The sequence below is a fragment of the Panthera leo genome, chromosome A1 (genome assembly GCF_018350215.1).
Source record: "Panthera leo isolate Ple1 chromosome A1, P.leo_Ple1_pat1.1, whole genome shotgun sequence".
In the NCBI taxonomy this organism is placed as follows: domain Eukaryota; kingdom Metazoa; phylum Chordata; class Mammalia; order Carnivora; family Felidae; genus Panthera; species Panthera leo.
Genome location: NC_056679.1, coordinates 111,277,866 through 111,290,355, shown reverse-complemented (window position 1 = coordinate 111,290,355; position 12,490 = coordinate 111,277,866). Strand labels below are relative to the sequence as shown.

The following is a 12,490-nucleotide window of genomic DNA, read 5'->3' as shown; positions in this document are numbered from 1 at the left end:
CCATAGAAGCAACCCAGGAGAAAGCCGATGGTCTGTAGGGCTACAGTGCCAGTGGAGTAGCTACTAGCTACATAGCTATTGAACTTGAAATGTAGCTAGTCCAAGTTGAGATTTGCTAGGGGGACCTCGGTGGCTCAGTTGGTTAACTGTCTGGCTTCGGCTCAGGTCATGATTTCATGGTTTGTGAGTTCAAGTCCTGTGTCAGGCTCTGTGCTGACAGCTCAGAGCCTGGAGCCTGCTTCAGATTCTGCCTCCCTCTCTCTCTTGCCCCTTCCCTGCTCACACTCTGTCTCTCTTCATCTCAAAAATAAACATTGAAAACATTTTTAAAAAATCTTAAACGCCCCCAAAACCCCAAATTGAGATGCACTACAAGTATGAAATACATACTGAATTGCAAATACTTAGCACAAGAAAGAATGTAAAATATCTCATTATAATGGTTTTATATTAATTACATGTTTAAGTGTACATGGATCTAATAGGTTAAATACAATTATTAATTAAAATGCATTTTACCTGTTTATTTTTACTTTTAAAAAGTGTGGCTACTAGAATTACATGTGTGCTTGCACTTGATTTCTATTGAACACTGCTGCTTTAGATGCACAGGTGTCTTGACCTCTCCTGCTCCACATTTATCAGCTAGGTCAGCTTTCAGGTGTGGGTCTTGCGGCAGGCCCCCTGCAGCACTCATCTGGACCATGGTGGCCCAGTGAGCCTGGCGTCATGCTGGCGGAGGGAGGAGGGGGAAGCTGGGGTGCCGAGCCCAGGGCAGCTGGCCCAGAGAGCAGACAGCTCCAAAGGCCAGCCAGTTGGGTTGGCTCCCATGTGTTCTGCTGTGTGGAGTCACAGAACCTTGGATCTGGAGGCACCCTTGGGGACCTACTGCCCATTGCACCAGTGACAAAACAGCAAACAACCAAGTCAGTGGTCCCAGAAGCTTGAGTCCCAATTCAACCCCCTTTCCAAACTGCCTCCCCTGGGGCTCTCAGGGGAGGTTCAAGACCCCTTCCTAGTTTGCAGTTTGATGCATCTTTGCACATGCCGAGCCCTTTCAGGAACTCTGTTGTCCCTTCCTTTAATCCAGCTGCCCTTGACCAAGCAACTGTTTATTCTTCAGGTCTCCACTGCCTGGAAGCTCTAGATGGCAGGACCCTAGTGGTATACAACCCACCATACTGGCAGAACGAGGTATATGGCCGATAGATTCATTGTTGAATGGCCAAATGAATGCATGGTGTCTCTTCCTTAGGGAAACTCTTCCTGAAGGCTCCCATCCCCCAGTCAGCCCAGGCCTCCATATCTCCCAGTTCCCTCATCATCTGCATCCCTGTTGGGTCTGTGAGCTGCCCTGGGAGGCAGGGATGGTAGCTACATTCCTAACACTTTCCAGAGCCTGGCATGGAGCAGGTGCTCAGGAAATAATGAATGGAAAACACACACCTGGGCCATCATCTCCCCTGATGTAGGGACAGATGCCCAAGGTTCCTGGCGAACCTACTAACTGTCCCAGGAAGGTGGCTCACGGGAGGTGGGAAGAGTACAGCAGTCTAGCCGGTGATACTGAATTTCCTCTCTTATCAGAGGTGTGGCTTTGGGTACCTCCCTCACCGGCTCTGAATTCCGGGGGATGCCAACATCGAGAAACAAATGAAATACTGCCCTGAAATACAGTATGGGTGTTGAGCGATATGCCCATCCCTATTAGCACTCTTTACGAGGTAGCAGTAGGTTCCGAGGGACGCGCTGAGAGCACTCGCTGACTCACTTAGCCGGCTGGTGGCTGTGGACCCCCTCCTCCACTGAATGTAACAGAGCCGCACACCAGCCAGCACAGAAAACATTGCTTTATTAACTGCGTTTGCCAACACACGAGGAGTGCAAAGGGCTCCTTGAGACACAGGCCCTGGTCGGGGCCAGGGTCTGGAAACCCTCATGAGTGAGTGGGACAGGATGGGACTAGGAGCTACGCAGCAGCGGCAACACAGAATCATGCAGGGCATGGCGGGCACTGGCCACGGCAAAGCGGCCATACATTCTATTGCTCGTTAAGGGTAGCGAACATGGACAATGTACAAAAAGGAGAAATAGGTCTTTGCGTTAATGAAAAATACATTTTTTCTCTACAAAGGAATCTTTTCTAATACAAGAAAATAAATATTGCAACATAAGCCAAAAATAATTTAAAATTGCTCTTTTCAATATATTTTCAATATTTCTCTTGTATATTAACAAATGGCACATCACTTTCTTTGAAACAAGGACAGAAGGTGTCTCCTCCTGTGACATTCATATCATCCCCCCACCCCGAGCCGTTTGTGGAGCACAGAGTGTTGTGCATCTGAGGGACAAGGTGGCAGGAAGTGCCTTAAAGAACAACCAAAAGTCCCAGACTCCAGCCCTGGCTCTTTGGCCAATGTGGCCAGCTGGGCCAGGGGCATGGGAAGTGGCCTCCCCAAGGGCCTTGGTACAGGCATCCAGACCATTCTGAAGAGCTTCAGGCATGGCCAGAGGTTGGCCACATCTGGCAGTGAGCAAGGAAATGCCAAGTTCAGCTGCTGCCAATGTCTGTTAGTATCATCGGGCAGTCGATGCTCTAGAAATTGCCCCAGCAGGTCCCACGGTATGCCCAAACACAACACACAGACAAGCACGTACGTGGACACACGAGATGTGCCCTGGCACATACATACCTACAGACTGGCACCCACGTCCGGAAACCCGGGTGGCTTCTCTAAGGAAACCGAGACCCTGACATAGCAAATGCTCATACACTGTCACAAAGTCAGAGCTCATTTAATAAAATAAACCCTTCTACCTTTCTTCTCCTTATTGACTTTAAAATACATTTGTGATCCATAAAAATACTTTCCTTGCACCTCATCCTTCCTGGCTGTGATGAGGAGGACTGTGCAGCCAGGACCAGGAGAAGGGTGGATGGCAGCCAGGAGGAGTAATAGGAGCTTCTCCCTCCTGGGAGAGGGCCAGTGAGTATGGTGGGCAGAGGTGTTCAAGCAAAAGATCTGCCTCAGCCTCTGGCCTGCAAAAGGACTTCTGTCTCGTTCCCTGCTTCCCGCCTCAACCCCAGGGTTGGCAAAGCTGTCTATACTGTGGACAGGAGATGGGAAAAAGAGTGAAAAGGGCTGTGGCTAATGGTGGGAACTAGTATCCTTGTCCTCTGTGTGGTCTTGCTGGACTTCCCAGAGGTGGACAGCTGCGGGGCAAGAACAGCTCTACGGCCAGGTCTGGGAGTTAAGGTTCTGCCACCTCCCCCACCAGCTAGCCTAACAGATCCCTGAGCCCTGCGCAGGACACAGCCCCAGGGATAATCCAGTCCAAGGCAAGAGCCAACACAGAAGGGAATCCAGAGGCCAACTTGGGTGGAGTACCCCTGAAGGGTGCTGGCTGCCCTTCCTGACCCCAGCCAGACACGCTGCAGTTTATTCCCTTCCGCGTTCTCTCCTGCCCTAGCCTCTGCCCCCAGGGAGCCCAGACTTCGCCTCCGTATGCATGAAGCGGTGGGAGGGGGACAAGCGTGGAGTCTACTGGGCAGGAGCCATTCCTGGGACCCCACCTCTCCCCCTGGCAGAGTTTGGTTGTTCTTTAAGCTCCTCACTTGGTTCCCTGTGAGGTCAGACTGGGCAATCTGGCACAGACAAGATTGTGACCCAAAGCACGGGGAAGTTAGGAGGACTGTTCAAAGGCAGTAAACAGAGAACGGGGATGGGCCGCTGGTGCGGACACTGCACTGGCCGTTACTACCAAGACGGCAGGCAGACTAAATTCCACATGGTAGCTTGTGCCATTCCAATGCCCAGAATCCTTGAAGCCCGCCCCGAGTCCACTCCAACTGGACACATTTGCCTGATCTTCTGAACTGAGTCCTAGCTTTGTTTCCCGTTTTGCTAAAATTCACATGAAACCGTACGTCGATGACAATGCCACTGTCGTACCTTGGAAGTTCTGGAGTCAGGGGTGGGTGGTCAAGCTGCTGCCCATCCCGCCGATTTGCACGTTGAGTGTTTGTGTGGGGAGAACCACATGGTGAAGACCTTTGCCATGCTGGTTTTGCTGTCACTGTTCTTCCCCTCTGTGAGTCTCAGAGTTTAGGAAAGCTCACAGTGGGCCCAGCCCAGGACCGGAATCCCAACACCTGGTTCCCGCGTCCCAATTCCAACGGTTCAGCAGCAGAACAACATCTTCTTCCAAGAGCCTGGGCTCCTCTCCTTGGGTGTGTACAATGAACATGTCTCTCTACACTTTGTTGCTAAAGAACTCGTCAAAAAAAAAAAAAAAAAAAGTCCAAGCGACAAGTTGTCAGGTCCAGGCTGTGCTGTATTATGGTCAAAATATTCTTTGGCATCCACAGAATGATTCGACTGATTCACTGGACTTATGCAAGATTTCTTGTCGGAGAAGTTCTGGCTTCACCAGTGGTGGAAGTGACCCAGGAGTAATTCATAAAACAAAAAAAACATGTTTTCACTGAATTCCTTTTATTGTTTGTTCCCTGAGCTATCACCCTGGGGCCACTCCACTGACACTCATCAGAGCAACTACCTGGGACCTAGGGGATGGGACAGAAAAGGTGGGTGGGTGGTGGTGGGTAGGGAGGGCAGAACCAGGGAAGGGGGTAACGGCTCACAGGGACAGAGGAACCAGGAACATCCAGCAAGACTTGAAACAGCCACAGCAGGCCAACACGGCCTGCCCCGGGCCCCGGGATCCCACTTGCTTGTTGGAAGGAGGAGTTTCCAAAAGGAAACTGAGGAAGAAGCTCATCTCATAGCAGGATTGGAAAATTTGAAAAGGCAAACGGTCTGGTCTGGTCAGGTCAGCTGTCTGGGAGTGGCCAGACGTCAGCCGAGACTGGCCCCAAAGGAAGGAAGGAAGTTGGAGCCCCAGAGCAATTCTCTAAGTGGGGGGAGTCTGAGCCCCACGCCCCTGTCTGGGCACTGGCCCTCCCTTGCAGCCCTCCACCGGCACTGGCGGCTGGCTGGCTGTTTGGGAGTCCCCTGAGTAAATGGCACAGCTCAGGAAGGATTCTAGGAACCCCTTCTCAGAGCCGCCGGGCTGGGCACTGGCAGGGGTGGAGCAGCAAGGGAGTGGAGGGTCGCGGGGTGGGCGGGCAGGCCTCAGATGATGTGGGTTGATCAGGAACAGCGGTGGTTCCTCTGGAACCAGCGGGCCCTCTGCACCCCCTCAGTGCTTTCTTGTATAAGCTCGTTGTGCTTGTGACAGTGAGTAGACTCTGGCTGGGGATCACTTAGTATACTTCCTTGGGGATCAGTGGAGTGCAGCAGGACCCCCCAAATGGACCCCAGTAGAATTTGGGGGCAAGGCGGGGCAGGCCCTGGGCTGGCCCATCTGCCATGAAATAATGCCCAAACGACGGTCTGTGTCACCCAGTGGCAGCGGGCTGGAGTCCTGAGCTCTTCTTCGCCTCGCTTACATCTAGCCAGGAGCCCAGCAATGCCGCGTGGGCTGGGGCGGGGTGCTGCCGCGGCGGGGGTGGGGCATAGGACCTGCTAGAGCCCCTGCGGCCAGAGCCGTGGAAGGAATTCTAATGTCCTAGGCCAGCACAGAGGAAAGACAACAGTGTGGAATTCAAAACTCTCTCTATATTAAAAATAAAACCACAACAGAGTGGCAGTCTCAAGGATCTGAGACACTCAGCAGAGATTGGAAATGGCAGTTGTGACTGGGCTGAGGCCTCGTGGGAGGACCAGGGCAGGGCCTGGGACAGGGTGGGGGTGACTTAGGAGGCCAGTACCCCCATGCGGACCACCTCCTCAGCCCCTGCTTCCCGGGGAGCCCGCTGCACCCCACTGTCCTCAGCTTCCACATCTGAGTCGCTCATCTCTCCATCAGAGAAGTAGCCGTCAGTCTCAGTGTCAAAGTGTAGGCTGACCTTGGGCCTCTCGGCCACAGCAGAGGGCGGTCCTGTCCCAGCATCAGGCCTGGTACCTGGCGATCTCCGGGTTCCCTTGTTTTCTCGGGGCAGCCGGAGCCGGCCCAAGGGCTTGGGGCTCACTGTAGGGCCAGGCACTTGGACATTCGAGTCGGCAGCCATTGGGGCTGCCTCGTCCAGGGTCTCGGGGGCCAGAGGAGGGGGGCTGTCGGGGGCTGCTGGGATGGGACAGTCCCCAGCTGTGGGACTAGACGGCAGGTGGGAAGGTGTTCGCCGCGTTGGTTTCCGGGCCACTAGGCCCTGCCCACCCTTGCCGCTGGCTGCATCCTGGCCCCAGGGCTTCTTGGGGGATTTGTCCGGAGTCGTCCGTGAGCCAGGCCCGTCCTGCGGCAGCTTCTTCTTGGCAGGCAGGCGGGTGCGGCCACGGGCCTTCCTGGCAGGGTCCCCAGGTCGCAGTGAGGGGTCCCGCATGAAGCTCAGCAGTGTCTCCTCGTCTTGCAGCAGCTCCTCTGACAGTAGCCCCGGGGCGGGGTCTTCGCGGTGCCCATTGTTTAGTGACCACTCGCTCATGGCCATGTTCTCTGCTGTGATCTGCACTGACTGCGCCAGCCAGCTGTTGAAGAAGGTGCCATCGATGGGGAATGAGGTGGACAGGCCTGGCCAAGGGGAGAGAGGAAGCAAGTGAGACGCTCGTAGGTGTGTATCCCACCCTTTCAGGACGCCCTCCTGGACCCTCCCCAGCAGGCCACTGTGCACCTCCCTCCCTCTCTTCCTCTTGCCAGACCCAATTAAGCCATCTTGTTTGCTGATCCCTCCTGTCAACACCACCAAAGAGGGACCATATGGGTCCACACCATATACCCCTCTCCCCAGGACAACCTACTCCCAGAACTGGCTTCATGATTTGGAACCCAGAATGTAAAGTGAAAATGCGAGCTCCCTGTTCAAAAATTATTAAGGTATTTCAAGGTGACAACAGTAGAGCATTAAACCAAGCAAGAGCCCTTTGAGACTGCACAGGTACACACACCCATGAAGCCGGCTCTGCACCTCTCCCATCCCGGGGACGCAGAGGATGAAGGAATGAAGGAAAACGCCTCAGGCCACCAGGGGGCGCTGTTTTTTTGTGAGAATTATTTCTGAAGCAGAGAAGTTGGATAGGGTAGCCAAGTGCATCTGTGTAGAAGGTCCCTCTTGGATGTCAGGGCCAACAGGTGAAACTGGGCCTTCCTTGTGATACCTAAGTGGTCAAGTGGTCCCATTCCTGAGAATGAGGGACATACAAGATGACATGAGGCTTCCCTGCTGGAGACAGGTCTGGATAATTCCACTGTCATCCCTGAGGAAGTGTTCTAGGGGAAGCACGTGATACCCTGGGAGAGAAAGCCCAAAGCTGGGGGTGGGGGGTAGAGGGCTCAAGGGCTGTTCTGCTTAATGTAGGAGCACTAAGGAGTCTGTGACTGACCATGTACTGGGCCAATACCTGTGGCCACTCCTTTGGGTCTCTCTGGGTGGCTCCAGGAAGGTTCCCTAGTGCTGAAGGGAGGGCTCATTTGAGAAATTCCAGCAGAGCGGGACCAGGATGGAGAATTCTGGCTGACCCTCATTTCCCAGCATAGGGCTACACTCTGTAAGGGCACAGAGGGCCCACATGTCCCCTGGGGCCTCTAGGAGTCTGGCTAAGAGAATGTGAGGGCAGCTCCTGAGACCCTGCCCAGCGTCCAGATGTACAAAAGGGGAATTTCTTGGGATGCCAGATGGGACAGAGACCCTATCTACTTTCCTTTATGGTTAAAAGGTATGAGCACCTGGGCATGGAAGGGCCTGGCTAGCCCTCTTGGGCTTCCTACTCTGTGCAACAGAAGTGCTGGTGGACCTTGCTGGCCTTAGGTTCGGGGCTGCAAGTGGAGTGATGGTGTAAGCCTGGCCATGTCCGCCAGGCCAGTGTGGCCACTCACTCACCCAGCTGCCCCAGGACTGAGTCGGGCCCCGCCTTCACTTTCTCTTTCTTCTCGGGGCTGCCCTTCGGGCCCTCACGGCCTTTCCTTTTCGAGTCGCTCTTCTTGCCCTTTGCTCTCTTCCCAGACCCCTCTGCCAGGGAAAGAGAGAGCAGGAGGGAGGCGGTTAACCCGAGCAGCTCAGTCAAAACCAAGATCACTATGGGCCATCCATATGATAGTCCTCTATCACCTGTGCCTCAACTTCCAGGTCACTTTGCCCTGCTAATGTGTCCTAGGCTCAGAGCCCCAGGACCTGGGATAAATGGGGCTCCTGTGAGTCAGGGACAGCTGGTGGGGAACAGAAGGTAAGTGCCTACTTCTGCCCTTGAGTGGCTTGGGGAGGGCACAGGGCCACAAGGTGAGTGGAGGACCCTCCTCCAGGACCTGGAATGCAGTCTGACATCTACATGGCCTATAGATGTCGGGGCGGGGTGGGAGTCCTGGTGGGTGCAAAGGGTAACTACAGGTGAGTGGCCAGGTCAGGGCCTTCAATGCTAGGCCGAGCGGCCAGACATGGATGTGGAGAGAAGTCTGAGGACTATCTGAGGAGTCAAGAGATGTGGGTTCTAGTCCAGCCATAGTGGTCAGTCCCATGAGCAAGTCTCCTGCCTTGGCTTCTTGGTCTGCTCTCGAGGTCACACAGCAGATAGCAGACTCGGGGTGCACACCTGGCCCTTATATCCTTTTGGTCCGTGACCACATAGGTTTAGGGAGCCATAGAGAACACTGGAGCAGGAGAGGGACATCTGCAGGGGGAGGCCCAGCTGCCAGAAATCTTCTCCTAAGGTTTTCAGCAGGAGTCTGGAGCGCTTCTCAGATAAAGGTTTACAAGAAATTTGAGGGATATGGACTCTCCCTAGCTGTGCTGCTAATCCCCTGTGCAACCTCAGAATCCTCATCTCTGACATGACACTCCTGCCTACATGCTCTGGAGGGAGATTTCTAAGGTTTCCCAGTGCCCTCAGGAAAGTCTGAGCTCCTTCTGAGGCTACAAGACCTTGCACATCTGATCCTAGCAAGACCCCAACCTCACTTGAGATGTGGTCCTTTTGCCCAAGTTGCTGCTATGCCAGCCTCCTTCCAGTTTCTCTAAAAAGACAAGCTCCAGCCTCTAGGATTCCAAATTGTACTGCTCTTCAACTGGTTCATGGCCTAAATATAACTGCCACAGGAAGGCTTCTCCAGTGCTCCGGCCAGACAGGCCTCGACGATATGCTTGTAGCCATATGCCCATCCCAGGGGTCATCAGTTTCGGGCAGAGGCAAACCAGTCTTCTCCCCACATGTCTCGCTCTGAACAAAAGGATGCCTGATGCTGCCACTCAGCTCCAGGAGCTGCAAACGTCCCCAGATTCAGTGTGGGGATGCAGACCTGGCTCTTGACCTCATTTCTGGAATCCTGTGCCTGAGGGTACTACAGGCCTTGCCACGTTCTGTTACCCTGATTGTGGGCCTCTCCTTCTGCAGCTGGACCTCTCACCACAGTGAGGTCCTAAGAAGCCAGACACATAGCTCCAGGATCACCACTGCTGTGAAGCCATCTCTGACACTTCTGTACCTGCACTGGTGCCAACTGCAGCCCCTTGGGCACCACTTTCCTTTATCTTTCCAGATGGTGAGCTCCACAAAGACAGGAAGCCTATCCGTTCCGCCCATGGCAGCGTGCCCTGCAGTACCCGGCACAGGGCCTGGCATCCTATCTACACTCAGTTTTAATACTCGCTGAAAAAATCAACAGAGGAGAAGGAGCCTGGAGAGCTCTGGCAGCCAGGAAGCTGCCAGTCTTGGGGATGCATGGTAAGCTCTGACCTTTGCATGGACACGACCCGGCCTCACCCAGGACTTGTTTTTGGCACGGCTGGTTTCTTGGGCCAGAGTAGGTGGTGATCCCAAAGTGCAAATGAGGCAGCTTGCCTCAGGCAAGGGTGGGGCGGTACCAGGTCCTCAGTCATTCGTTCTGGGGGTGGCCCAACAGCTCTGGTTCCTCTCCACTGCAGGCCTAGCCTGACCCAGAGGCTGAACTAGCAGCGGCAGCTCCTGGCTCAAAATATCTTGCCACCGAGCTGCATGTAATTCTACATCAGAGGACCTTTTTTGAGTAAAGCATTGCTCTTCTGAACATGTAAACACTCTGGGAAGGGCCCTGTGTCTGGCAATATCCACACAACTAGCAGAAAACAGCGACACTGGAGCTTCTTTGGCCTTAGATTTCCAGATCTCTTAAATACATGTCACGGGAAGAGTTTAAGAAGAAAGCAGACAATCAACATCACTTATCATCAGGGAAATACAAATCAAAGCCACAATGAGATACTACCTAACACCTGTCAGAATGGCTAACGTTAACAACTCAGGCAACAACACACGTTGGCGAGGATGTGGAGAAAGAGGATCTCTTTTGCATTGTTGGTGGCAATGCAAGTTGGTGCAGCCACTCTGGAAAACAGTATGGAGTTCGTCAAAAAATTAAAAATAGGACTACCCTACGAACCAGTAATTGCACTACTAGGCATTTATCCACGGGATACAGGTGTGCTGTTTCAAAGGGACACATGCTCCCCCTTGTTTATAGCAGCACTAACAACAATAGTAAAAGTATGGAAAGAGCCCAAATGTCCATCGATGGATGAATGGATAAAGAAGATGTGGTATATCTATACAATGGAGTATTACTTGGTAATCAAAAGAATGACATCTTGCCATTTGCAACTATGTGGAACTGGAGGGTATTATGTTAAGTGAAATCAGTCAGTCAGAGAAAGACAAAGATCATATGACTTCACTCATATGAGGACTTTAAGAGACAAAACAGATGAACATAAGGGAAGGGAAGCAAAAATAGTATAAAAACAGGGAGGGAGACAAAACAGAAGAGACTCATAAATATGGAGAACAAACTGAGGGTTACTGGAGGGGTTGTGGGAGGGGGGATGGGCTAAATGGGTAAGGGGCACTAAGGAATCTACTCCTGAAATCACTGTTGTAAATGTTAAAAAATAAAAGATAAAATTAAAAAAAAAAGAAGAAAACAGACAAAAAGAACTGCTAGTAGGCATCCAAATTTTATCAGATGAGGTCAGAGAAAAAGAACACAGAGGTCCTCTTCCATCTCTGGAGCAGCTGCCTGATTCAGGATCAACATGAAGCCACACAGGGGTTCAGGGAAGCTCTCTAGCTTCTGGCCCCTTCCTGTCCCAACACCAGCTTAGAGCTACTGTGCACGTGCAATCTACTCCTGCACCACTATGGCCCTGGAACTACCTACGTATCCCCAGTGGACCAGAAAGCCTCCTCAGGAGAGGCCTGATGCCCACATTCCCATCTCTGGCTCCTTGCCAACCAACATACAACTGAGGCCCTAGTAGGTCCCATCTTGGCCTACTTAATTGGTTCTGGAAGGTCTGTGTATGGGCCAGTGGCCCCCACTAGGACCTGAATACACAAACCCTCCTTGGGACCTGGCCCATTGAGAGTGTGCATGCTGAGCGGTGGCTGGCGGGGGGCAGGGAAGATGCCTACCTCGACACAGGTCCTGTTCAATCAGTTTCATCTGCAGGTGGAATATCTGTTCCTGGAGTTTGCAGATGGCGTGTTTCGTTCTCTCACGCCTTGTTACCATGTAGCACAGATTTCTAACCTGAGGAGACAAGAGAGAGGTTTTCCACTTTACTCATGGGCAGCCACACCTGACCTCCCAGCCCTGGGGCGAGGGTTGGGGGGGGCACCGCTGCCTAACCTGCCTGGGACATCTAGGAATCAATTCCCAAGCCCTGAGTGTGTCCTCAGCCCTGAGCCACAGTTCTCTGGTCCAAAACACAGGCCAAGCACAGCCTTGATCCTGCGGCTCCCACTGGGCCTGGGCCAGAGCAGGCAGGGAGAGCATCCAGTTAGCTCAGGCTGGTGACTCTACCTGCCTTCTCTAGGCATGAACTTCCTGGCTCACTCTGCCATGCTGCCCCTGTGGCTGCCCTCCCACTACCTACACAGTGCCCCAAGGCTCAGTGGGGCCTTGTAAGGTTACCAATTCCATCCCTCTGCCTCCTGTCCAAGGACTCTTGTCCATCAAAGATATTCCTCAGCCAAAAACACCATGACAAGGCAAACTTCTATCCTGAGACACAAATGGCCATGGTGCAGAGAAGAGAGAACTCCAGCAGAGCAGCTTTGAGTATTCAGGCAGTCTCTGACCCCTGGGGCTGAGTGTGCCATGTCCACTTGCTGCACTAAGACCTGAGCCAAGCCCATGTCTGCTCTGGCCAAGGCCCCTCCACATGGCTATGTTCACTCAGCCTGAGACAGAAGTTCTCAGGAGGAAAGGCAGGGGCCTCTCTGACTGCTTAAGGGCAGCTAGGAAGAGAGTCTAGTCCCTTGGAGACCGGTTTGCTTAAGCTCACTCTGCAGCTGTTCTGGAAGCACCTGAAGGATGGGTCATGTTGCTCCCCATCCACCTGGTGCCTTTCCCCAGTGTGCCATCCCCTCACAGCTGCTCTCAGAGTATATCACACTTCTGGGGCCCTCCCTCAAGACATTTCCTTGTTCCACCATGGTCTTTAGCTCAGGTTGAAGCCTCCAAAGCA

The 12,490-nt window shown here is 53.1% G+C and overlaps 1 protein-coding gene across 14 annotated transcripts in view; it reads right to left on the bottom strand.

Annotated features, from left to right (window-relative positions):
• Nucleotides 1-3,887: 3,887 nt before the first annotated feature.
• Nucleotides 3,888-12,490, bottom strand: part of JADE2 (jade family PHD finger 2) — a 132,225-nt gene continuing 123,622 nt past the window's right edge. For 13 of the 14 annotated variants that reach the window (XM_042935137.1, XM_042935152.1, XM_042935222.1 and 10 more), the window contains 3 exons: nucleotides 11,433-11,550; nucleotides 7,877-8,005; nucleotides 3,888-6,570 (listed from right to left, as the gene is read on the bottom strand). In XM_042935137.1, the coding sequence (XP_042791071.1) occupies nucleotides 5,762-6,570; nucleotides 7,877-8,005; nucleotides 11,433-11,550 (1,056 nt within the window). In that variant the 3' untranslated portion in view covers nucleotides 3,888-5,761. The remainder of the gene's footprint in view (nucleotides 6,571-7,876; nucleotides 8,006-11,432; nucleotides 11,551-12,490) is intronic. The other variant, XM_042935249.1, reaches the window with a different exon arrangement.